The sequence below is a fragment of the Rhinoraja longicauda genome, chromosome 31 (genome assembly GCF_053455715.1).
Source record: "Rhinoraja longicauda isolate Sanriku21f chromosome 31, sRhiLon1.1, whole genome shotgun sequence".
NCBI lineage: Eukaryota > Metazoa > Chordata > Chondrichthyes > Rajiformes > Arhynchobatidae > Rhinoraja > Rhinoraja longicauda.
This window is the reverse complement of record NC_135983.1, coordinates 21463837-21491306: the sequence shown is the minus strand read 5'-3', so window position 1 is coordinate 21491306 and position 27470 is coordinate 21463837. Positions and strand designations below refer to the sequence as shown.

Here is a 27470-nt window from a genome sequence, read left to right as displayed (position 1 = left end):
TGGGCATGGATTACGAATTGGAATAGTGTGATGGTTTGTATGTTGGGATTGAAGGAAGGGGTAGTGATTTAGTGGGATGGTTTATTGGGATGAGATGTTGGGATAGTAAGTGGGATAGTGGGATGGTTTGGTGGGATGGTTTAGTGGAATGGTTTAGTGGGATGGATTAGTGGGTTTTTGTAGTGGGATGTTTTGGTGGGATGGTGGGATAGTTTAGTGGGATGGTTCAGTGGGATGCTGGGATGGTTTAGTGGGATGAGATGTTGGGATGCTTTAGTGGGATGGTTTAGTGGGATGAGATGTTGGGATGGTCTAGTTGGATTATGGACTGGGATGATGGGGTTATTTGTACACTGGGATGGAGGGATGGGATGGTGGGGTGGGATTATGGACTGGGATGGTGGGATGGCTTGTTTGTTGGGATGGAGGGATGGGATTGTACAACACGCGGGTGTTGATATGTTGCTGAGATGTTGCCACCCAGTGATGACCTGCTGCTTCTCCCCTCCTGCAGCCCACTCTACGACCAGTACTGCAAGGACCACTATGGGGACGGACACTGCGACCAGGGCTGCAACAACATTGAGTGCGAGTGGGACGGGCTGGACTGCGCCAACGACAAGCCGGAGAAGCTGGCGGACGGCACGCTGGTGCTGATCGTACTGGTGCCACCCGAGCAGCTGCGCAACGACTCGGTCAGCTTCCTGCGCGAGCTCAGCCGCGTCCTCCACACCAACGTCAAGTTCAAGAGGCACCCCGAAGGCGACGAGATGGTCTACCCCTACTTTGGGAACGAGGAGGAAGTGCACAAACACCACGTGAAGAGATCGGTGGAGGACAACAACAGCCAGATCACCGGCATGCTCAGCAGCGTCAAGCGCTCCCTCTACACCATGGTGAACCCAAGGGTCCGCAGAGAGCTGGACGAGCAAGAGGTCAAAGGGTACGTGTCAACACCACCTCCCTTGATTTATACCACCTCCATTGGCTATTTATACTCGTGACCTTGTGTCCTGGCTTCCCCAAAAAACAAACAAAATCTTCCCCACATTTATCCCATAGAGACATACTAATCAGCCAAAACATTATGACCACCTGCCTAATGTGCTGTTGGTCCTCCGTGTGCAGCCCCATACGCAGCTGTGTATTGTGACACATTCCTCCCGTGACCACCATTAAAAGTTTCTGTGACTTGTGCTACAGTAGACCTTCTGTTGGTTCGGACGGGATAGCCTTCGTTGCCCTTGCGCATCGATGAGCCTTGGGCGCCCAACACCCTGTCGCCGGTTTGTGGTTTGTCCCTCCTCGGACTACTGTCGGTAGGTACTCACCACTGCTGACCGGGAGCACCCCACAAGCCTTGCCGTTTCAGAGATGATCTGACCCAGTCGTCTGGCCATAACAATTTGGCCCTTGTCAAAGTCACTCAGGTCTTTACTCCTGCCCATTTCTTCTGCATCGAACACATCAACTTCAAGAACAGACTGTTCACTTGCTGCCTAATATATCCCACCCCATTGACAGGTGCCATTGTAACAAGATAATCAATGTTATTCACTTCACCTGTCAGTGGTCATAATGTTTTGGTTCATCGGCGTATATCAAGTTTTAATCTAAAGGGGAAATACAAGGAATGCAGGTATTGGAATCTCGAGCAGAACACAGAGTGCTGGAGGAACTCAGCGGGTCAGGCAGCATCCGTGGAGGGAGTGGACAGGCGACTTTTCGAGTCGGGATTCTTCTGCAGACTGATAGGTGGTGAGAGGGTGGAGTGACAGGTGGATATAGGTGAGGGGGGGGTTGATTGGCAGATGGGTGGAGTAAGTGATGAAGGTCAGACGTGAGGAGACTGAAGGGTGTCAGATACTGAGAGTAGAGGAGTGAAATCTCACATAACAATGGCGCTTTACTGTCAAAGATATTTATCGAGTGTGTCCTCCGACTGCCCAAATGGACCAAGGCCACTGTCCACCAAGACACCTTGAATCTGCATATATGTTCTAAAATATGTAGCTGTTTAGTAACATGATAAAGTTGCTGCTGATGTCTCTGGATGAGTGTAGGCTCACGATCTCAATGATGCTGCTTTTGGTCTTATTGTGAAGCACACACACTCACATACCCCACACGCACACACACACTAACACACATACCCCACAAGCGCACACACTAACACACACACACACACACACCCCACACACGCACACATACCCCACACGCGCACACACACTAGTGCGCACACACACTAACACACACACAGTAACACACACAGTAACACACACACGCTAACCCGCACACTAACACACGCACACTAACACACACACACACACCCCACTAACACACACACACACACACCCCACACGTGCACACACACACTAACACTCACACTAACACATGCATGTGGGTGGCACGTTGGCGCAGTGGTAGAGTTGCTGGCTTACAGCGCCAGAGACCTGGTTTCGATCTATGGGTCTATACGAAGTTTGTACGTTCACTCCGTGACTGTGTGGGTTTTCTCCGGGTGCTCCGGTTTCCTCCCACACTCCAAAGATGTACATGTTTGTAGGTTAATTGGCTTTGGTAAAAAATTTAACTTGTTCTAGAGTGTAGGATAGTGCTAGTGTACGGGGTGATCGCTGGTCGGCGTGGACTCGATGGGCCGAAGGGCCTGTTTTTATGCTGTGCCTCTAAATCAAAATAAACGACAGTACATACGGAGGAGTATTTGGCACAATGACTGTAATCACTACACTGGGTGATTTAGTGTTGAGGGCCCACACGGACATGTGGATAAAGTTCACCAGTGCAGCTGGTGCCCGCTGTGTTTCGTACCTTACGAGGAGTGTCTGCAAACTCCCCAACAACACTTCATTGACTGCAAAACGCTTGGATGGCACGATATCAATTTGAGATCTTTATGTTTCCTTTCTCAAGATCAATCGTATACTTGGAAATTGACAATCGCCAATGTTACCAGACGTTCTCCGACTGCTTCACCAGTGCGACGGATGTGGCGGCGTTCCTGGGCGCCATGGCGTCCCGTGGCAGTCTGCAGCTCCCGTACAAGATAGAGGTTGTGAAAAGTAAGTGCGAGCTCCCCTTCTCCCTCGGTGATCAGCCCCACCTCCCCCATCCCCGAGAAGGCGAGGGAGAGGCGAGGGACGAGAAAAATGGTGTATTTTCCAACGGTATAATTAACGACATCTCGAAGGGCATCTCCTAACCCATTATCAGCTGCCAAATCATTAAAGCAAAAGAAAGAATTGATCGGCGTGCTGGAGAAGTTGATGTCTTTGTAGTTGGAATCCATCGGTAATACCTAGGCTTTTCACAGATTAACACCACTGCACTAATTTGATGATCGCTAAATCCTTTCCCTTCGCGAGAGGGAGAAGAGTTCGACTTTCTCCAAGTCTAAAGGAAAGAAAACAAACCCTGGGAGCGTTTTGGGACGTTTCTTTCTCTCAATTTTTTTTGGTTGCATTCTGATTATCCTCCGTTTAACTGACCTTGTTTTACAACACAGACTGAATCGTAATTTTTTTTTGTGCGTATGTCCAAACAGTAACGCTCGCGGTTTTCGCTCCTGCTGCTGCTCGTACGCATTCTCTCTCTTTCTCTCGCTCTCTCTTTCTCCCCTCCTTCACCCCTCCTGCTCACTGTCTCTCCACATCTGGACCTCTCCCTGTATCTCGCTCTTCGTCTCTCCCCTCTTTCTCGTATCCCACCCGGATCACGCAGTACGGATTGATGAATTCCACCTCCTCCCCTGTCCGCAGGTAAAGGTAATCTGCCTGTCGTCAACCTCTACCCCATGTACGTGGTGGTGTCGGTGCTCATCTTCCTGGCCTTCATTGGCATGGGGGTGCTAGTATCTCGCAAGAGGCACCGAGAGCACGGGCAGCTCTGGTTCCCCGAAGGCTTCAAGGTCACCGAGTCGAGCAAGAAGAAGCGTCGCGAGCCGGTGGGCGAGGACTCCGTCGGGCTGAAGTAAGTCGGGCCTTTCCCCGTTGGCTGCTGCATCGGTTCTCTGGTCCCCAGAGGTGGAGGTGGATTATGGAGACTGCCAACTTCCCCGTGCGCTGGGGGGTTTAACGTTCAGCCATAACCTGTCCATTCTAAAGGCGTGTACTTATTGAAGCATTCCAGCTCAGCGTAAAGGGCCCCTGTGGGAGGGGTCCTCTCTGTAGGTTAGCGAGGGGCATTGCGTAGCATTGATTCTGTGTGTAGCCCCTTCGTCTCGACAACCACCACAGCTCCACCAGATCCCTGAGCCCGGCCATAGATCGGTTAAACTCAGTGGCCTGTTCCTCAGCTTTTGTTTCTTTGTAATTCCAAATGTCAGAGTCCAGTTGACCAGCTACTGCGGGCCATTGTTTGTGGCGTCTAGACTGTTAGCCTACCCGTCTCCCCTCTGCCTGTATGTTTGAACATGTCTACATGCCTGTCTACCAGACGCAGTGTCTGCTTCCCTGTCTGCCTCACCGTCCTTCACTGTCCCCCTGCGAGTGTGTTGATGTGTCTGTCTCTCTGACTGTCTACCTGCCTGTTTGCCTGTTGACCTCCCTGCGTTTTTGTTGACTGCCTGTGTTTGAATGCCTGAGTGTCTGTCTGTCTGTATGTGCCAGTCCTGGAGTACTGTGTGCAGTTTTGGTCTCCAAATTTGAGGAAGGATATTCTTGCTATTGAGGGCGTGCAGCGTAGGTTTACTAGGTTAATTCCCGGAATGGCGGGACTGTCATATGTTGAAAGACTGGAGCGACTAGGCTTGTATACACTGGAATTTAGAAGGATGAGAGGGGATCTTATCGAAACGTATAAAATTATTAAGGGGTTGGACACGTTAGAGGCAGGAAACATGTTCCCAATGTTGGGGGAGTCCAGAACCAGGGGCCACAGTTTAAGAATAAGGGGTAGGCCATTTAGAACAGAGATGAGGAAAAACTTTTTTAGTCAGAGAGTTGTGAATCTGTGGAATTCTCTGCGGCAGTGGAGGCCAATTCTCTGAATACATTCAAGAGAGAGCTAGATAGAGCTCTTAAGGATAGTGGAGTCAGGGGGTATGGGGAGAAGGCAGGAACGGGGTACTGATTGAGAATGATCAGCCATGATCACATTGAATGGCGGTGCTGGCTCGAAGGGCCGAATGGCCTTCTCCTGCACCTATTTTCTATTCTCTATTGTCTATAGTCCAGCCACCTCCCTCCTGCCATCCGTCTGTCTGTCTGTCTGTTTCTCTGACTATCTGGGCATTTTTCCCCTTAGTTCACCACCTTCATTTTCTTATCTCACCCACTTTTGAACTTGAACAGTTCAGTGCTCAGCCTCCTGTTTACGCATGTTTGCTGGGCAGTGCGTGTTTTGTAGATAAACAGGTGCCGGTACACAGCTTTAATAAATAAATGCGTCACGTGGCCAGAAGACTAAACGATATCTCTCATCAGGTTTATCCCCAGTCTATGCTGCTCCTCTACATGAGTAGCATTCCAACCTGACTTCCATTCCCCTTATTCTCCATCTTATCCAGTCCATTAATAGACACAAAATGCTGGAGTAATCTCCAATGATAAGTGTTGACATGCTTCCGTCTAACTGTTGCAGAAACCATATTGTACAAACAGGATTTTCCTGCTCTCTGTATTAAGCACTTAGTTTTATCAGTCTGAAGAAGGGTCTCGACCCGAAACGTCACCCATTCCTTCTTTCCTGAGATGCTGCCTGACCTGCTGAGTTACTCCAGCATTTTGTGAATAACGACCTTCATTTTATTTCTACATCCAATTCTACAGTCTCTTAATCCTGGAAATATTTTTTTTCTATCTGCTCCATCTCCTTCCTTCATCATTTTAAACTAATTCATTGAACCGTCCTTTCATAAGTTCTTAAGTTCTAGGAGCAGAATTAGACCATTCGTCCCATCAAGTCTATTCCGCCATTCAATCATGGCTGATCTATCTTTTCCCACTCCAGCTCGAACCCCCATTCTCCGGCCTTCTCCCCATCGCCCCTGACACCCGTACTAATCAATAATCTATCAATCTCTGTCTTAAAAATATCCATTGACGGCCTCCAAAGCCTTCTGTGGCAAAGAATTCCACGGATCAACCACCCTCTGACTAAAGAAACCAATGAAGCCCAACCTCCAAACTATACATTATAGAACATAGAACAATAAAGCACAGGAACAGGCCCTTCAGCCCACAAGGTCTGTGCCGAACATGATGCCAATTTAAACTAATCACCTCTGCCTGCATATATTCCCCCCCCCCCATTGCCTGCATATACATGTGCCCATCTAAAAGACTCTTAAATGTCACTCTTGTATCTGGCAGTGCGTTCCAGGCACCACCAGCCTCAATGTAAAGAAATTGCCCCACACACCTCCTTTACACTTTGCCTCTTCCACTTTAAAGCTATCCTCTCTGTTCTTAGGGAAATCATTTTATGCCTCTCACAGTTTTACAAACTTCTATCGAATCTCCCCTCAGCCTTGTCTACTCCAGAGAAAACAATCACATTTAAGATTGAACTACTGATTTATAAAGATTGTTAAAGATTCTGCGTTTTTATATTGCAAATATTTACAAATTCAGATCTTGAATTGGACATTTGATTGGAAGATTCATGTCCCAGATTTGGAACAAGCTGACCTGTAATTACCCCAGACACCAGCGATCTAGCCTACTCTTAACTACTGAGATGTAAACACCTTTAATTAACTCATTTCGTGTACCAGTTTTTAAAAGAATTCAAAAAATGGCTTCTGCCTGGTCCTTCATCGCATGTCCACAATCGGTAGAACCCCAGGATGTCAATTCTGAGGGAGAAATAGCGATCCTCTCTCACACTCACACACACATTTGCTCAATTACTCTCTCTTCTGCTTTCTCACACTCTGCACACATTCTCTCTTTCCATTCCACTGTGTGTCGTTCTCGCTCGTTCTCTTCCCGTCTCCATTTCTCTGACGATGCCCAGAGGTAACTGGAACCTGGGCATCTCTGTGCTTGGGGTTAGGCCTCTTTAACTAAGCTGAGTGATGCTGAGCAGAGAGGAGCAGTAAGCTGAGTGATGCTGAGCAGAGAGGAGCAGATGTTTAGACACAGCACTCATCCCTGGGACCTTTCCGCAGGCCGCTGAAGAATGTCTCCGACGGGGCCCTCATGGACGACAATCAGAATGAGCACTGGGGGGACGACAGTGGCATCGACACCAAGAAATTTAAGGTACGGACTCTGTGCATCTAGCAGAGTGGCGCTCATTCCCTCTCCCTCCCTGGGTGTCCAGTCTTTGCATGCCGCTCCCTGTACCACTGACCATCTCCGGCTGGATTGGACATACGATGATTCTGAATGCAAAGGAAAGAACTGCAGGTGCTGGTTTACACCGAAGATAGACACGGAAATCTGGAGTAACTCAGCGGGTCAGGCAGCATCTCTGGTGAAAATAAATAGGTGACTTTTAGGTTGAGACCCTTCTTCAGACTGAGATTTCACCAGTCTGAAAAAGGGTCTCGACCTAAAACGGCACCGATTCCTTTTCTCCAGAGATGCTGCCTGACCCGCTGAGTTACTCCAGCTTTCTGTGTCTATCTTTGATGATCCTGAATATTGTCCCGGGTGCTGCAGAAAGGAGGCAGGGGTGGGGGAGAGGGATGAGCACACTCCTCTCTTGAGCTCAAACCTGCCAAGTCACCCCCCCCCCCCACCAACCCCAGGGGTCATTCACTCCATCCATTTGGATTAATTCCAGCACCCCCTTGTATTTATGTATGGTCTGTCTAATCTGGTTGAATAGCATGCAAAGCAAAGCTTTTCACTGTACCTCGGTACTCGTGACAATAACACACCTAACACCACCCACCCAGACACTGTCCCACAGTGCTTACCCTTCCGCTGTTCTGCTCTGACCCCTGGATATGGCAATACTCTGCAGATCTTGGCCAGTCCTCTCCCCCTCCCCTTCTGCGTCAGTCCCTCGGGCTGGCGTCCTCCGTCCTATGTCCACCACGGCGGGACTCCTGTTTCCATCTCTCTCTCTCTCTCTCTCTCTCTCTCTGCTTCTGCCCCGCTCGCCCTCCTCTCCCGTTCTGTGTGCGCGCTCTCTTACCGGGACGCTGTGTGACTGTGTTGTCTTGCGCAGTTTGAAGAGCAGGCGATCCTGTCAAACCGTGAGGACCACACTGACCACAGGCAGTGGACTCAGCAGCACCTGGACGCTGCTGACCTGAGACTCCCCAGCATGGCACCTACCCCTCCCCAGGGAGAAATCGAGCCCGACTGCATGGACGTCAATGTCAGGGGCCCAGGTTAGTCAATGCCTCTCATTCTATTTGATAATGGCATTTAAAAGGCTTTTAGAGGGGTGCATGGATACGCTGGGAACGGAGGGATTAGTTTATCTTGTGGTGGTGGTGAATCTGTGGAATTCATTGCCACAGACGGCTGTGGAGGCCAAGTCAATGGATATTTTTAAGGTGGAGATTGACAGATTCTTGATTTGTAAGTGTGTCAGGGGTTATGGGACGAATGCAGGGGAATGGGGTTGAGAGGGATAGATCAGCCATGATTGAATGGCAGAGTAGACGATGGGCCGAATGGCCTAATTCTGCTCCTAGAACTTATGAATCTTGACATCATGTTTGGCTCAGGCATTGTGGATGAAAGGTCCTGTTCTTGCGCTGCACCTTTCCATATTCTGTATAAAATACTCTCGAGTGTCACCGGGTATAACTCTGCCCTTACGTATATTGTACAATAGTTTTAGTTTTTAGTTTTAGAGATACAATGTGGAAAAGTGGCCTATGTGTGCCCAGGTATAATAGTATGTTTGTTGGTGAGGAGATGAGAGGTTGTTGTGTGGGGTGGGCTTTGTGACCAGGTCTAATGATTTTTGGTGAGGAGATGGGAGGGTTTTGTGTGGAATAGTATGTTTGTTGGTGGAGGGGGGGGGGGGGGGGAGTTTTGTGTGGGGTGGGGTTTGGTTTGGACCTGGGGGTTTAGAAGTGGGCTGTGTTGAGGGGGAGGACGGGCTTTAGGGAGAGGTTGGATGAGGCATTAGCTGGGCTTCTGAGGACATGTTTCTCTGGTGGTAGACCATTTGTGTAATACATAGCGGCTGGTTTGTGTCCACAGACGGCTTCACTCCGCTCATGATTGCCGCGTGCAGCGGCGGCGGCCTGGAGACGGGCAACAGCGAGGAGGAAGTGGACGATGCCTCGGGCAATCTCATCTCCGATTTCATCTACCAGGGTGCCAACCTTCACAACCAGACAGACCGGACGGGCGAGACTGCCCTTCACCTGGCCGCCCGCTATGCCCGCTCCGATGCTGCCAAGCGTCTCCTGGAATCCAGCGCTGACGCCAACATTCAGGACAACATGGGCAGGACGCCGCTGCACGCGGCGGTGGCTGCAGATGCCCAGGGAGTTTTCCAGGTGGGCACCAGGTTTTGGTTGGTACTAGCGGGGCATGGTGGCACAGTGGTAGAGTTGGTACTAGCGGGGCATGGTGGCACAGTGGTAGAGTTGGTACTAGCGGGGCATGGTGGCACAGTGGTAGAGTTGCTGCCTTACAACGTCAGAAACCCGGGTTCGATCCTGACTACGGGTGCTGTTTGTACGGAGTTTGTATGATCTCCCCGTGACCATGTGGGTTTCACCCCGGGTGCTCCGGTTTCCTACAACATTCCAAAGACGTACAGGTTTGTAGGTTCGTTGGCTTCACTAAAGATTGTAAATTGTCCCTAGCGTGTGTAGGATAGTGTTAATGTGCGGGGATCGCTGGTCAGGGCGGACTCACTGGGTTGAAGGGCCTGTTTCCGCGCCCTATCTCTCGACTCATCACCTGTCGGAGTGTTGACGGTCCAAGAGACCGAAAGGCCTTCCATCTCTCTGACGGGCATGTTCCCACATGTTCCCACATGTTCACCGTTTCAATATTCCTGACCTGTCTCCCCCTCCAGATCCTGATCCGGAATCGAGCGACGGATTTGGATGCGAGGATGCATGACGGCACCACGCCCTTGATCCTGGCGGCCCGCCTGGCTGTGGAGGGAATGGTGGAGGAGCTGGTCAACTGTCACGCTGACGTCAACGCAGTGGATGACTTTGGTAAGAAGCCCGCATCACAGGAGGAGCCCGTGGGCGGAGAGCCGCAGGGAGCGGTTGGGCAGGCTGGGACTCTATTCCTTGGAGCGCAGGAGGATGAGGGGTGATCTTATAAAGGTGTACAAAATCATGAGGGGAATAGATCGGGTAAATGCACAGAGATGTTTTCCCAGAGCAGGGGAATCAAGAACCAGAGGACATAGATTTAAGGTGAGGGGGGAAAAGGTTTAATAGGAATCAGAGGGGGAAATGTATTACACAAAAGGTGGTGGGAGTCTGGAACGAGCTGCCGGAGGAGGTAGTTGAGGCAGGTACTATGGCAATGTTTAAGAAACATTTAGACAGGTACATGGATAAGATAGGTTTAGAGGGATATGGGCCAAATGCAGGCAGGTGGGACTAGCGTAGATGGAGGTTGTTGGTCAGCATGGACATGTTGGGCCGAAAGGCCTGTTTCCACGCCGTATGTCTCTAGGACTCTCTATGAGAGGCAGGGCACGAGGGGAGATGGGAGGCTCGGGAGGAGATGATCCCAGGAGGCCAGGTCAACATTCACTGCGTGTCGTTGGGGGGGTCTGGAACGGGGGGTTCAGGCACCGAGAGGGAATCTCTCCTTGGGGTTGGAAGGGCTAACTGAAGCCTGATTGCCGAGCACTGAGGGGTTGTGTTTGTGCCCTCAGGGAAATCGGCTCTACACTGGGCAGCTGCTGTCAACAACGTGGAGGCCACCATGGTCCTGCTGAAAAACGGAGCCAACAAGGACTTGCAGGATAACAAGGTGAGGAGATTGGAGTTCCACCATCGGTCTGGGACACAACAAGGTCAAGGTGGTCTAAAGTCTACTTCCCACACAATGGGCAAAAGCCACAGGTTCAGTGTTATCAGTGATAAAAAAAATCAAAGAGGAGTTCAAGAGACATATTTTGTCAAAATGAGCTGTTCCCATCTGAAACCTATAGGAAAAAAAACTTCAGATGCTGGTTTAAATCGAAAGCAGACACAAAATGCTGGAGTAACTTTGTGGGTCAGGCAGCATCTCGGGAGAGAAGGAATGGGTGACATTTTGGGTCGAGACCCTTCTTCAGACTGTTGTCAGGGGCATCAGTCTGAAGAAGGGTCTCGACCCATTCCTTCTCTCCCAAGATGCTGCCTGACCCATCTGAAACCTGCTGTCTTGACGGGATGGTGAAGACAGATTCAGGATGACTTTTCAAAAAGAAATTGGATAAATACTGAGGTGGAGAAAAAGTCGAAGGGCAGTGGCAGGGGGAGAGAGTGGGGGGAATGGGACTAATTAGCTCTTTGTAAAGGGCAGCTTGGACACAGTTGTTAAACAGGCTGCTTCCATGTAGTAACAGATCTGCATACTCTTAAGAAAAACCCCCCCACGGGAAATGTGGTCTGATTATGTTTATCAAACAAAGACGCAATTGGATACCGTATACCGTGGCCAAAAAAGAGCAGTTAAGCCTGAGGATTGGATGCATTTTATAATGCATGCAAAGGATGGCCAAAATGATAGAGTAGTGCGGCACGGTGGCGCAGCAGTAAAGTTGCTGCCTTACCGCTCCAGAGACCCAGGTTCCATCCTGTCTTTGCGGTTTGTACGTTCTCCCTGTGACCTGCGTGGGTTTTCTCCGGGTGCTCCGGTTTCCTCCCACACTCCAAAGACGTAGGTTAATTGGCTTCGGTCAAATAGTAAAGTGCCCCTAGTGTGTGCAGGGTAGTGATTAATGTGCGGGCCTCGCTGGTCGGCGTGGTGGACTCGATGGGCCGAAGGGCCTGTTTCCGCGCTGTATCTCTAAACTGTAACCGAAACTAAGTAGTGTGGGAGTCGACCAGCAAAGAAAATAAAATCAAGTTATTAAATCTGCGAAAAGGAAAAGATTACTAAAAGATAACACAGCTGCAAACTCTGGCAAAGGTTGGAAATGTTATAATGGGGGATTAAGGAAATGACGGAAACATTTTACCAATTGTTGCAGAGAAAAGACAAAAAATGTTCCAGGCACAATGGGGAACGCAAGGGTCCAGTGACAATGACAAATCACTGTTCATGAAGTCATAATTCTGGAGGAATTAACGGGAATAGAAACTGCCATACTTCCTGGGCCAGATCTTTCGCTTCCTGTGATTTAGAAAGTGGCGGCAGAAACAACGAGTACATTGCATTGGGATCCTTGAATTTCCTGGATTTTTAGTAATGGACTGTAAGATTTGAAAGGTAGAAGGCATGACCTCGTATCAGAGGGGAAGGAAGGGAAATAGAGAAGCAGAGTCTCGTAGCCTGGCACTGGGAGAAGGCAAATTAGAGGAACTCCAAAAATATCTCCTTGTGATTACGCAGAGTTGGTGTGGTTTAATAAAAGGGGAATCAGGTTGACAAATCTGTCAAGAGTTTTGAGGTTGGGGCAGTCCAGAAAACAAAAAGTGATGCGTGTCGACTTTAAAAGGAACTGAGTAGGTGGATGTTAGAAGAAGGGGTTGGTGAGGACAGTCTCAGAATAAGGAGTGTGCTAGTGAGCACCACGAGAACATTCTTTACTCAAGAGGTTGTGAATCTTTGGATGTAGTTAGTCGTTCCTTGAATATGTTCAGCAACGAGACCCAAGGCATTTTTGAGCATCATGGGAATCAAGTGATGTGTAGATAAAGCAGGATGGTGGAGATGGGTGACACCAGCTTTGATCTTATGGAAGAGCTCAGTGGAAAAAGAGGCCTCTTATGCTCTTATACAAAAAGCACACAAAGTGCTGGGGTAACTCAGAAGGTCAGGCAGCACCTCTCGAGGACATGGATAGGCGATGTTTCGGCTTGAGAATCTTCTTGAGAGCCTGAAGGGTCCCCACCCAAAACGTTGCCTGAGCCTGAAGAAGGGTCCCAACCAAACTAAACTTGCATTACTAAATTAAACTAGGCCCTTGGATTCTCTCCTTTCCCCTCTCTCGTCATCCCACTAGTTCTACTGTTCGTTTCCTTCGTCATCACTTCCGCCCCAGCCAACAATGAGCCATTATGGGCTCCACCTTTCCTTGGTCATCTGTTCCTGGTCCTGCTTTGTTCTGGCCTTTTCATACCTCCAGTTCCCTCCCCTTGACTTTCAGTCGGAAGGGTCCCGATCCGAAACGCCCCTCCATCCTTTTTGTCCAGAGATGCTGCCTGACCCAGAGTTACTCCACCACTTTGTGTGTTCTGGTGTAGTACACTGGCAGCTGCAGTTCTTTATGTCTCCTTATGGTAAATTGAGTCCTTGACATGGTTTCCCGCTTTTGAGTGTGTGACATTCTCGTGTCTTCTCTCGTTGACCTTTGCCTAAGTCACCATCTTTCTCCATCTCCCTCAGGAGGAAACGCCGCTCTTCCTGGCGGCTCGGGAGGGCAGCTACGAGACGGGCAAGCTCCTGCTGGAGCACTTTGCCAACCGCGAGATCACGGACCACATGGACCGTCTGCCCCGCGACATCGCTCAGGACCGCATGCACCACGACATCGTCAGGCTGCTGGACGAGTACAACCTGGTGCGGAGCCCACAGTTACAGATGGGTGGCAACGCCACCAGCCTCTCCCCACCCATCTGCTCGCCTAACGGGTACCTGGGCAACGGCAAGCCGGCCGGCCATGGCAAAAAGTCACGCAAGACCAGCGCCAAGGGTGCCAACGGCAAAGAGTCCAAAGAAGCCAAGGTGAAGAGGAAGAAGTCCCAGGATGGGAAGGGCAGCCTTGTGGACAGCTCCTCGGTCCTGTCTCCTGTCGATTCCATGGAGTCCTCCCACACCTATCTGTCTGACGTGGCCTCTCCCCCTCTGCTGACGCCACCCTACCAGCAGTCGCCCTCCATCCAACTCAACCATCTGCAAGGGTTGGCAGTGGACGGGCACATCAGCCTAAGCCACCTGGGCATGGGCGGGAAGCAGGAGGCACTGGGAGGGACCAACAGGATGGTCTTTGAATCGGTGGCTCCTCGCCTCTCCCATCTGCCCAGCTCCAACGGGCAACCCATGGCCATGAACCTAGGTGGGCCTGGCGGCATGAACGGCCAGTGCGATTGGCTAGCGCAGATGCAGTCGGGGATGGTCCAGAACCCATACAACGCCATGAGGAACCCGGTTCAAGCCCACGCCAGGGGACTGCAGCAGAGCCAGCACGGGATGATCACCTCTCTGCACAACGGGCTGCCCAACACCTCCTTGTCACAGATCGTGAGCTACCAAGGCCTGGCCAACACCGCTGCCCTGTCGCAGTCACACCTCATGCAGCAACCGCCCCAGGGCGTCTCAGTCCTCAACGCCATGCCCAACGGCAACCCTCACCCCATGGGCCAAAGCTACTGCGGAGCTGACCCCAGGCAGGCCGACCTGCCCCAGTTGGGAGGCAACGGCCTCCAGGTGCACGCCATCTCCGCCCAGGACACGCAGCTCCTCCAGACCTCGCTGCCGACCTCCATCAGCCAGTCGATGGCCACCACCCAGTTCTTGACTCCCCCGTCCCAGCACGGCTACTCCTCCCCCATGGACAACACTCCCAGCCACCAGCTGCACCTGGCTGACCACCCCTTCCTCACCCCCTCACCCGAGTCTCCCGACCAGTGGTCCAGCTCCTCCCCTCACTCCAACATGTCCGACTGGTCTGAGGGCATCTCCAGTCCCCCGACGAGCATGCACTCCCAGAAGGCACTTCTCTCTGATCAGGTCTTCAAGTGAATGCTTGCCACCCTCCTCCCACACAACCCCGGTGCTCACCTCCCCCCTGGGCCTATGCAGCTCAGCGAAACAGAGGGGGAAAGCAGCCGAGCAGAAGATCAACAGTGGGGACCCATCCACTGGACTTTCAATGAACTATCAGTGGAGTTTGTGTTCAGCATCTGATTTTAAGCAAACAAGCAAGGGATGGAGCTTTGTTCTGTGTTTTCCTTTAATTTATTATGTACTTTACATTTTTACTGTTTTTATTTTATTTAATACGTTGTTGTTTTCATTATGTTTGAGAAATTGGCGGTTTATTTTATCGATGCTAACTCTCCATTCAGCCCCTGACATGGTTAGTGAATGTGTTCCTTTTATAGATACCTGACACTTTTTTTTAAAAACAGAAAGAATAGATAGCTGGCTTTTGTGTCGACGTATTTTTAGCCGACTGATCCGTTGGTAATGATAAATGTATACAAATAGTATGACTTATATTTATGTATGATTTCTGAATCTTTGAAGAAAAGAGTAAACGTGAACGTGTGCACACTGCTTGTCCGTAGACTCTGGCCTCCCCAGACAACAGGCCATTGGACAGCCTGGTATGGACCAATACAGGTTCCCTGGCACCAACACGCCCTGGCAAACCCGACCCACGTCGCTCACTGGCACACCGGGTCTCTCTCACACACACGCTCACAGCTGCCTGCACACTCGCAGGCTGCCTCCTTCACTCCGTATCAGCGCACACACTCATTCACACAATGGTGTGCACTCACACCCACTTCCAAGTGTGTCGTGATGGGGGAGGGAGGGGTCGAGTCCGTCCACCCAGGCACCTGATACCGTGAATTCCACAGTGCGCCACACGACATGAGAGACGCCACGTTTTCAACCAGCGACAGCTCCCTTTGCTCATTGAGTTTTCAGTATTATCAGGGGGTCCGGCATTTTGATTGTTTTCTGATAACTCTCGTCTCGTACTTGTCATCTCCCTCCTGTAAACAGATCCAGGAAACTGAACACCGGTGGTCGACAGGTTACCGGGAGAGTTGATTTCAGTTTCTGTTCTTTGTGATCATGTTGTGCAAAAGTATTGCTTTTCTGATTTATTTCAATAATGACACTATGTTTAAAGCTTAAATGGCAATTAAATTATTATGGACGAGGGGGGGGGGGTTGGCAAGGTGAGGATCAGAAGGTGCTGTGAGTGAGTGGGTGAGTTCCGCACACATTTTATTCTGACCCCTCACCCCTGCTGGGTTCCCCCCCTTTCCCTCCCTCGACCACCTCGTGACATGGTTGGCGTTTCACTTCACAGTCACTGATTGTGAGGGTGGTATGAACCTGTCGTGATGATTTAGGACCAGGGTGGACCAGGGGACCGCTGCCGGAGGCAGGTGGGAAGCTCCCCTGGTTCCGGAGAGTGAGAGGGGCCCCAACTCCACTAAAATGTCACAGGAAAGAGGGGGCGCTGAGAGTCGCCTGCCTCCGTATCAGACCTGTGGGGATTACCTTTAAAAGGAGATCGTGTAAAAGGATTATTCCGCTGTTCAAGCGAAAGCACCATTTCTGTAAACATTGTAAATAAACAGTGTTTAATAAAAGATTTTGTTTCAGAAATCTGTATGATGTAAGTGAGACATTAAACGTGTCCTGGCCATGTGATACAGTGTTTTATAGCCTTCAAGTAAAATCCATGTAAAACCCTCTGGAGATTATAATATAATAACCAGCCAGAAGGGCCTAGTTTGAAAATATGGTGTATTTTCTGTTAACTGCCTTTTGTAAACTGTACTTGTAACAATAAATGTGCCAAGGGCATCTAGAACTGCGTAACTGCCTGTTGGACTCCATTTCCTTGGTCGTTTTGGGGTCTTGTAGTTCCTGGTCTCGTTCTCTTCATCTTGGGCAGCACAGTAGCACAGCTGTTAAAACTGCTGCCTCACAGCGCCGGAGACCCAGGTTCGATCCTGACCTCAGGTGCTGCCTGCGTGGAGTTTGCACCTACTTCCTTTGATTGCTTCCTCTGGGTATCCTCCTGCATCTCAAAGACATGCGGGTTTGTATGTTAATTGCCCCTAGTACGTGAGGAGTGGATACGAAAGTGGAATAACATAGAACTAGTGTGAAGGAGTGATCGATTGTCAGCATAGACTCGTTGGGCTGAAGGGCTCGTTTCCCTGGAGTATCTCTAAACTAAAACTTGTGCATCACCCAAGGCAAGAACCTAGGCTTATAGAGTGCTCTTTGTGCCATAGAACATCACAAAGTGCATTAATTACACTGAATTTGTCCATGAGCCACATAAAGATATTGCAAAGGCAGCTAGAAAAACAAATAGTGTAGGAAGGAACTGCAGATGCCGGTTTAAACCGAAGATAGACACACAAATCTGGAGTAACTCAACGGGACAGACTGTATCTCTGGAGAGAAGGAATGGATGACGTTTCTGAAAAAGGGTCTCCACCCGAAAGGTCACCCATTCCTTCACTCCAAAGATGCTACCTGTCCCGCTGAGTTACTCCAGCTTTTTGTGTCTATCTTAGAAAAACAAATTTATGTCCCGTTTCATTGCCTCAGCCACTGAAGTGCTTTTGAAGGGTAGTAACAATTCGATGCATGAAATGCAGAAGCAAAATCTCCAAAATAGTCATATATTAACCAGGTGAACATCAGTGTTGGTGGACACAGATGAGGGGGGGAGGGGTTTTGATGGGCGGATGGTTGGAACAAAGGTCAGTGATTGAAGCAGGAGGTGTGAGACAAATGGAGGGGGGAGTTGAAAATTGTGAAGGCAGAGGAAGGAATGTGGGACTCAAAGTGCTGGAGTAACACCTCGGTTCAGGCAGCATCTCTGGAGAAAGTGGATGGGTGACATTTTGAGTCGGGACCTTGGAGGGGGAGGGGAAAATGGAGGGAGTCCTGGTGGAGGACAGGGGAGGGGGGAGAGAAAGGGAGCGAATGGGGGAGAAAGGAGAGGGGAAGTGGATGATTGTTAGAGGTTACTTAAAATTGGAGATTTCAATGTTCATACCGCTGGATTGTAAGATACCCATGATGAAGGTTCATAAGCTGGGGGCACATTGGCAGCATATCTGAGAACATTCTGCCTGGGCACTCCTGAACATTGGAGGGATTTTGAGCCTCAATCTGTCAGGCAGCTGCTCACTGGGCCTCTGACGCCCTCGACTGGAGTTGAGTGGAACTGTGGCAGGACCAGAAGTCCTGACCACATTCAAAAGTAAACACCGCACAGAAACATCTCTCGCTCTTCCCCCGAGTGACTCTCTGTTAATCGTTCCTTCTCCACCACTGTTTCTCTGACTATTTGTCTGCCTCTATCTCTATCTTTTTCTCCTTTGTTAGAAAACTTAGTTTGTAGAGTACTAAGATTCATTGATATTTCAAAAGTCTTTAAACAACTGGAGGTTCTAACCAAATTTAACAAACATGAATCTGAGATTTTTACAGGTTCGATGCATGAGAAATAATATTGGGGAACGAGGAGAGGGGAGTAAATTAAATACTTCTTGTGAAAATAAATATTTCAATGAACATTCACACTTCCGCCGTCCTTTTTGGTAACAGGTTGCAAGTCATTACCACTCTGTGTAGAAATCATGTTCATGTTCCTGCTGCATATTTAACTTTGTTTCCCCTAAACCATTACTGCCATTTAACAGCAGCAGTTGTTCTTTGTCTACCTTATCCAAACTTTTCTCATTATCGTCGTTCACTGCAAAGAAAACAACTTCAGCTTCACCAACCTAATGTTGTAGCTAAAATCCCTTCCGCCTCCTATGGATTTTCGCATCCTTTTCCCTCATGATCAGGTCTCACGCCTTTGTGAAGACAGAACCAAAGTATTTCTTCAGTTGTTGCCATTATAAACTCCTGTTCAGTTCAGTTTAGTTTAATTTATTGTCACGTGTACCAAGGTACCTGTACAGTGAAAAGCTTTTGTGATTGTAAAGAGCCTCCATCCTTAACTGAAGGTGAACAAACTGTATTTGATGCAAAGCTTTAAAACCCATGTCACATAAAGGTAAAAGCACATTTAACATACTACAATAATGTTTACATCTGTAACAACCCCCCCCCCCCACGAGAAATCTTTATTTGTCAAGAACTTGTTTTCCATGGGGCCAATTTTAAATGGCACTTCTTGCAAAAGATTCAATAGAGTTCAAAATAATTAATTTAGCTTTTGTTTTAGCTTTAGCGATACAGGATGAAACAGACCCTTTGGTCCACTGAATCCACTTTGGAACACATCAAAAGTGTGTTTGTGCAAAAATCAAATTGCTGGAGGAACTCAGTGGGTCAGGCAGCATTGGTGGAGGGAAATGGGCAGGCGACTGCCGGATTCACGGAGTTCCTCCAGCAGATTGTTTATCACTCAAGATTCTGATTTCGCATTAACAGTGTGGGTCTTCGGGTACTTGGTTTCCTCCCACATCCCAACTACGTACAGGTTTGTTGGGTAATTGTAATGACGCACTGGTCAACCTAAGGAGTACCTTCAGCAACAGACTGGTTCCATCAAGATGCAGGACAGAACGCAACAGGAGATCCTTCTTTTCTGTGGCTATCCAAACTGTACAACTCCTCCCCCTTCTGTCGTGGGGTAGATTGACTCCCCCTCCTCCCCAATCTTTGCACATCCCCAATCCTTTCCACTCGTCACTTTAATTTCATGTTTCATGTATTTTGTGTTTTTTGACTGTTGCTGAGATCAATAGACAATCGACAATAGGTGCAGGAATAGGCCATTTGGCCCTTCGAGCCAGCACCAACCACCATTTAATGTGATCATGGCTGATCATTCTCAATCAGCACCCCGTTCCTGCTTTCTCCCCATACCCCCTGACTCCGCTATCCTTAAGAGCTCTATCTAGCTCTCTCTTGAATGTATTCAGAGAACTGGCATCCACTGCCTTCTGAGGCAGAGAATTCCACAGATTTACAACTCTCCGACTGAAAACGTTTTTCCTCATCTCCGTTCTAAATGGCCTACCCCTTATTCTTAAACTGTGGCCCCTGGTTCTGGACTCCCCCAACATTGGGAACATGTTTCCTGCCTCTAACGTGTCCAACCCCTTAATAATCTTATATGTTTCGATAAGATCCCCTCTCATCCGTCTAAATTCCAGTGTATACAAGCCTAGTCGCTCATGTCTTTCAACATACGACAGTCTCGCCATTCCGGGAATTAACCTAGTAAACCTCAATAGCAAGAATATTCTTCCTCAAATTCCCTCCTGGGATAAAGTTATATGGGATCGTATCATGGAAACATAGAAAATAGGTGCAGGAGTAGGCCATTCGACCCTTAGAGCCAGCACCGCCATTCAATATGATCATGGTTGATCATCCAGAATCAGCACCCCATTCCTGCCTTCTCCCCAAATCCCCTGATTCGCTAGTCCTAAGAGCTCTATCTAACTCTCTCTTTAAAATATCGTATAGCAGATACTTCAAGAGGAGAAGTGGGCAGAGATATGCAGCCAGGGATGACGTGGGCCGGAGACCAGGTGCACTGGCTCCTGCTCTGAGCCAAGACATCAGGACATGGTCCCTTTATGACTTCGTGCTTCACTTCGGCTACTTCCGTCACAGAAACTCCGAAGTCTTCGAGCGCCGACTTTACCTTAAAATCTAGTGCGCCGATCTTGTACCAAACAGTCGTGTAAATAGCTTTGCAGAGAAAACAAAAAAAAAATGAAATACCTTTTCTGGAAAGATCTTTCCCTTCCTTTGGGAATGTGTGTGTGTGTGTGGGGGGGGGGAGGATGACGCCATGACGCCATGACGCCATGACGCCGGGCGTGCGCAACGTCACGACCTACCCGACGGCGGGCGCGCGCGACCCGCGACGTGCCCGACGCGTGACGTCGCGATGTACACGTCGCCGCTTGGCGAGTGAAGATGGCGCCGGTTGTCCGGTCGGTCGGCTCAGTAACGGCGCGGAGCGGAGCCGCTCGATCCCCGGGTCGTACCAGGTGAGGATGCGTCCCTCCTGTACCGGCTTGTCTAGGGGCAAGCGGAGGAGAAGAAGGCGGTGGCGTTCAGACTGATGACATCTCGATTGAGGTGGTGGGAGGCTATCATGTGTAGGCCTGGTGTGGGGAGGGTGGAAAGGGGGGCGGGGGGTTCGGCGGCCACCATCGAAGGGATTTACAGGAGTCGCTGCCTCAAAAAGGCAGCCGGCATCATCAGAGAGCCACACTACCCTAGCCACACACTCATTTAATCACTGCTATTGGGAAGAAGGTACAGGAGCCTGAAAACTGTTACGTCTGGGTTCAGGAACAGCTTTTACCTACAGCCATCAGGCTATTAAACACTACAACCTCCAAATAAGCTCATAAATACATGCACGGTGGCATTGGTTTTGTCTTTTTGCAGTTATTGTTTGTTTTTTATGTGTATGCATGTGTATATGTGTGTGTGTGTGTGTGTATATGTGTGTGTATATATGTGTGTGTATATATATATGTATATATGTGTGTGTGTACATATACACTTGATCAGTCAAAACATTATGACCACTGACAAGCAAAGTGAATAACATTGATTATCTTGTTACAATGGCACCTGTCAAGGGGTGGGGTATATTAGACAGCAAGTGAACAGTCAGTTCTTGAAGTTGATGTGTTGGATGTAGGAGAAATGGGCAGGAGTTAAGACCTGAGTGACTTTGACAAGGGACAAATTATCATATCATATCATATATATACAGCCGGAAACAGACCTTTTCGGCCCACCAAGTCCGTGCCGCCAAGCGATCCCCGTACATTAACACTATCCTACACCCACCAGGGACAATTTTTTACATTTACCCAGCCAATTAACCTACATACCTGTACGTCTTTGGAGTGTGGGAGGAAAATTGTTATGGGTCAGAGCATTTCTGGGTCAGAACATTTCTGAAACGGCAAGGCTTGTGGGGTGTTCCCAGTCAGCAGTGGTGAGTACCTACCGACGGTGGTCTGAGGAGGGACAAACCACAAACCACCGACAGGGTGTTGGGCGCCCAAGGATTATCGAAGTGCGAGGGCAACGAAGGCTATCCCTTCTGGTCCGAAGTGACATAAGGTCTACTGTGGCACAAGTCACAGAAAACTTTAATGGTGGTCATGGGAGGAATGTGCCACAATACACAGTGCATCGCAACCTGCTGCATATGGGGCTGCACACAAAGGACCAACAGCATATTAGTCAGGTGGTCATAATGTTTTGGCTCATTAGGTCATAATGTTTTGGCTGATTGGTGTATATACATGTGTGTGTGTGTGTATATATATATATATATGTGTGTGTGTTTATGTGTATGTATGTGTGTATATGTATACATGTATATATGTGTGTATATGTATATGTGTATATATATGTGTGTATGTATATATGTGTATGTGTATATATGTATGTAGGTGTATATATATGTATGTGTATATGTATGTGTGTATATATATGTGTGTGTGTGTATATATGTGTGTGTGTATATATGTGTGTATATATGTGTGTATATGTATATATGTGTGTATATATATGTGTGTGTATGTATGTATATATATATGTGTGTGTACAGGCAGCATCTCGGGAAAGAAGGAATGGGCGATGTTTCGGGTCGAGACCCTTCTTCAGACTGACCACTGATCAGTCTGAAGAAGGGTCTCGACCCGAAACATCGCCCATTCCTTCTCTCCCGAGATGCTGCCTGAACTGCTGAGTTACTCCAGCATTTTGTGAATAAATACCTTCGATTTGTACCAGCATCTGCAGTTGGTTTCTTATACTTATATGTGTGTGTACATGTGTATATATGTGGTGTGTACATGTGTATATATATATATATATGTGTGTGTGTGTGTGTATATACGTGTGGGTGTGTGTATGACATATACACACAACTTTTTTTTTGTTTATACTGTTTATGGTATACATATTCTGTTGTGCTGTTGCAAGTAAGAATTTAATTGTTCTACCTGGGACATATGACAATAAAACACTCGACTCTTGACAGCGTCCCAGGTCCCTCATTCCCTCCCTGTGGGGATGACTGCCTGGTTTGTTGAAGGAGGTGGCCAAAAGGGCAAAGAGGCTGACGGTAAAGTGCAAGGGGCAAGGTCTGAACTAAATTAAGACTGGAAGTTGCAAAGCTTTTGTTGTTTTTGCGGGATTAGGGATGGTAGTTGGCCATGAGTTACGTAGGTCTGACTGGGGAGTAAACAAAACATTGAAAACATTCAACAAGTCGGCCAAGGGGAATAGTCTTCGACCTGAAACGTTAACTGTTTCTCCTTCTGCAGATGTAGCCTGACCTGCTGACTCTTTCTAGCATTTTCTGTTTTTATTAGAGATTTTCAGCATTGTAAATTTTTTACATACTGTAATGGGGTGGAGATTTGGAAATTGGGGCTCAGATTGGTAGCTCCAGCTTTGGAAAGTACTTGTTATCCTTTCATTTTATTTCACTTGATTATTTTTCTCCCTACTGTCAGTCACTTTCTGCCACTGACCTGTTTCATGGGCTGTATTAAAACTGTCTGTACACAGTTCAAACTTTTGCACATCACACATTCTCATGATCAAGTATGCAAAGGCTATTTGATTGTTAACTGCAGCACAGTGAGTAGCATGTGAAGGGGTTGCGAGTTTAAACGCAGCTTTACAGATTTCTCATAATTCAAGATGATCTGCACTGCAGTGTTCAGGAAGCAGTGCGCAATTGGAGCTAACATCTTTTGGAAAAAATTAAACCGAAGCCTGGATTGCACTCAATGTAAAAGATTTTATGATGCCATTTGAAGGATTAGGAAGTTCTCTTTGTCCTTGTGAATATTTATTCATCACACAACATCCTTTATTATTTATTCATTTTTGGGATTCAGTGCCACGTAACCTTTTTTCCCCAGCTGACTATTCATGGCTCATTAAGTTTCTTACAGATGAAAGGCACTTTCAACTTGTGTTATTGTGAGGAAGGTGTCGGTCTTTAACTGGCATTGATTGATGTTTATTTGTGACGTGGAACTTTGGAAAATTGAAAGGAGTTAATATATAATTAACTTTGACCTTTCAATGGGTTTAAAACACTGGCCAATGATTGTTTCTGATGCAGGAACAAACTTGTGTAGTTGAAGCAGGGGAAAGGGATGATCTTTAAGGTGAAATTTCGATCAGTCAGATGGAATCAGAGGAGTGCAATGTCTTGATGTTTCTGTGATTTTTAGTATATTTTACAGAATGCTGTGACTTATACTGGGTTGAAATTGGTACTAGCAGCCCAGTTGTTGTGAACTGGTTACTCTGGGAGTGGGTTTCAGCTGGAGCAGGATATAAGAACACGAGCAGAAGCAGGAGAGAGCCATAAGACCCTTTAATCTTGTGTTGCTGTTGATTATCAGTTTGCCCCTTGTGCATATCTTATTCGGGCAGCGTGTGTTGAGAGCAACAAACTTGTCTGATTTTTTATCAATAATATATTTTTCACACTGATGTCACTTATAACACCCTAACATGAGAACTGCCAGCTCAGCACTGACTGGATCGTTGTTGTCTGACTGGCTCAGTATTGTACAAGGCAGTGCACGCATCTCATTTTAAGAAAAATCGCTTGATATTAAATATGTGATTTAGTTTGTCCTTCGTCAATTTCTACTCATGCTCTTTTAAACTGGGACTTTGGTTTAATATATTCTTAGGATATATGCATTGCTGGCAAAACCAGTTCTTTTTTACCCGTCCTGTTGTTGATCTGAAAAGGTGATCGTGATGGCCTTTTGAGGTGTGCTAGTATCACAATCTCCTAAACCATCCCAAAATCACCCAAGACCAAGCTGGATGTCCCCTGGTGACATTTTATCACTTCACTTCAGTCTTGCAATTTAAATCAGCAGCCTCTGGAATGCACACACCAGTACTCTGACCACCAAGGTGACTGTTCTTTTAACTGCTCAGTTTGCAACAGGAGCATATTAATGCAAGGGAAGGAAATGTGTATACATACAGATTTTTAATAACCTGGAAATTGCAAGGTGTTTTAGATATGAAGTCCTTTTTTTGTTGAAGTGTGATTAATATTGTGGCTCGCAAATCATTTCACATAAACTAAACTACATTTCAGTCATACAGAATAGCACCAGGCCCCTTGGCCTACCATGCCTGTGCTGATCATCAATTACTGATCTATGCTAATCTCATTTGCCAGCACTTGGTCCATGGGCCTTTGATGCCTTCGCAGGTCAAGTGCTCATCTCTATACCATTTAAATACAAAGTATATAATGACGCATATAGAATTATGAGAGACACAGGGTGGACAGTTAGGGTGAAAATGTCAAAGACGAGAGGGCATAGCTTTAATTTGTGTGGGACAAAGTTTAAAGTAGATGTGTGCATGGCAAGCTTTTTACACAGCGTGGTGGGTGCATGGATTGAGCTGCCGGGAATGATGGTGGAGGATATACTCCAGTGGCATTAGAAGGCTTTTAGATAGACCCATGGATATCCTAGGAATGGAGGGAGATGGATCATGTGCAGGCAGTGATGAGATTAGTTTATCTTGGCATAATGTTCGGCACAGAGATTGTGGGCTGAAAGGTCAGTTCTTGTGCTGTACTCTGTTCTATATTCCAAATGTTGTGCAAATACCCATTTCCACCACCACAAAATCCACGCAGATACCCTCACTGTAAACCTACATCTGTGTTTTTAACACTTTTGCTCTGAGGAAAAGGTTCTTATTATCTTCCTTGTCTATGCCACTCATAATCTTATATACCTCGATCCAGTCCCTCCTCATCCTCATCTGCTCCATGGAAAACACAGCAGCCTGTCCAATCTCTCATCATGAAACGCTCCATCATAGGCAGCATCTTGATGAATCTTCTCTGCAGTCACATCCTTTGTGCCATAACCAGAACTGCTCGCAGTATTCCAGTCATTGTCTAATCAATGTTTTATCAACTTGTACCATAACGTTGTATTCTGTGCCCTAGCTAATGGAGATCAGTATTATGTACACTACCTTCATAACCTTGAGGATACTTGGACATACATAGCGGACCTCAATACGTTTTAGAACTACACCATTCATTATGTAAATGCAAGCACGGGAAGATCTCAAAAGCCAGTATTGTCCTTTATTTCCTTTGTCTGCCTCTTGCATTCTCTTGTCTTTGGGATCATCTTCCAAAGTTATCAAGGACTACTTCTGCACAGACATTTCTTCATGGTATTGGCATGAGCATGGAGCTTGGTCTGTATGGCTGGGAGTGCTAGTGAAGAAAGTGGGGTAAGCTGGCTGATGGCATTACTAGACACAAGTTCATTGGTGCTTTATTGTCACATGTGCACTGCACAGTAAAATTATTTTTGCTTAGATCATACATGCACGAGTCTCGATATTTTAGCGCCATTTACAAAAAGCCCAAAGCCCCGGTCCACATGCTCAATGTACTGGAGCAGCTCCTGATCCAGATAAACCTCAGGCTGTCGCAGTGCCTCCTCCGTCACCCTCGACTAGCTCAGCCTGCAAACCGACGTGCCTCTCCTCACCCTGGGGGCATCTCCGGCAGCTGACCTCGAAGGCGCTAGAGGTAATACCCCGGTCCTACCAGCCCACTCCTTATGTCCGTCGTTTCCAGCCGCTCTCTCCTCCTCAACTCCGGTCTTTGGTGCCGAGTTTGGCAGCTTCCGATCTTCCCCCTGCCGGCCACGGCCCGACGGGTCTTTTTCCGTTCATACTGGGAGCCGGGATCTAATTAGAAAGATCTAATTTTAGTTCTTTTGGGAAGCACATCAAGGCCTACTTAGGTTGCAAAGGAGATTTATTGGAATGGCTTCATAGTAAGTGATTTTAGTTATCTGGTAAGATAGAAGAGTTGTGTATTTTCCTTAAAGTATAGAATATTCCTGGGCATTTTGATGGTGAATAAGGAGAAATAGTTGCTGTCAGCAGGAGTTTGGTAACCAGAGGACACGGGTTTTGAGTAAGTTGCAAATGGATTAGAGGGTAGATGGTATTTTCATTGTGTTGTCATCTTTGGCTCACTGCATGAAATGATGGGAGCATATTAAAAATTGACGTGCAGAAGGGAATTTTGTATAAATACTTGCAGGGTACGGAGGGGGAAAAAGATTGGGAGCAGGAGCAACTGAATATTTCCAGGAAAACTGCTGGAATCACGTGAGGCTAAATGGTCTCCCGTGCGGAATGATTACGCTGTCAAATGAAGAGAAAGCTATCATTCTATAAATAGCTCACCAAGGGAATGTTTGTGTGTGGATTTGGCGAAGGCCTGAATGAAATCAAATCGGGAATTGCCTATCAGATCTAAATGCGTCTTTCCTAAAATCTAAATCTAAATTTGCCACCAGAAGGAACTTTGTACTAAATTTCCAATTTAGTGTTTTGCATTCACTTGAATCCAAAGGGGGAATGCCTTTTAATTCTAAATGCATCTTGCTTTTTGTTTCTGCACAGGATAGACAGGATTTTACAAGAGGCTGCAATGAGTTTTCTCGAAAGCAAAAAAAAAGGCATAGCTTTCAAAATGTTCTGGTTTTAAGCTGCTCTGTTGATAAATGTGCTCCCTAGAGGAACTTTGTACTCAAGATGACAGTAGGGAAGCTTGCATTTCCAATTTAGTGTTTTGCACTTACTGCTAAG

At 47.6% G+C, this 27470-nt stretch overlaps 2 protein-coding genes across 5 annotated transcripts in view; both read left to right on the top strand.

Annotated features, from left to right (window-relative positions):
- The window catches only part of notch1b (notch receptor 1b), a 118742-nt gene extending 102120 nt beyond the window's left edge, over positions 1 to 16622 (top strand). Inside the window, 9 exon segments of the mRNA XM_078426366.1 lie at positions 515 to 943; positions 2935 to 3083; positions 3780 to 3990; positions 7133 to 7226; positions 8143 to 8308; positions 9135 to 9436; positions 9964 to 10111; positions 10789 to 10886; positions 13452 to 16622. Coding sequence (XP_078282492.1) covers positions 515 to 943; positions 2935 to 3083; positions 3780 to 3990; positions 7133 to 7226; positions 8143 to 8308; positions 9135 to 9436; positions 9964 to 10111; positions 10789 to 10886; positions 13452 to 14807 — 2953 coding nt within the window. The 3' untranslated portion in view covers positions 14808 to 16622.
- Positions 16623 to 20671: 4049 nt separating this feature from the next.
- The window catches only part of sec16a (SEC16 homolog A, endoplasmic reticulum export factor), a 53518-nt gene continuing 46719 nt past the window's right edge, over positions 20672 to 27470 (top strand). For all 4 annotated transcript variants that reach the window (XM_078425867.1, XM_078425865.1, XM_078425864.1 and 1 more), the window contains exon 1: positions 20672 to 20797. The gene's annotated coding sequence lies outside the window, so the exon portion shown is untranslated. The remainder of the gene's footprint in view (positions 20798 to 27470) is intronic.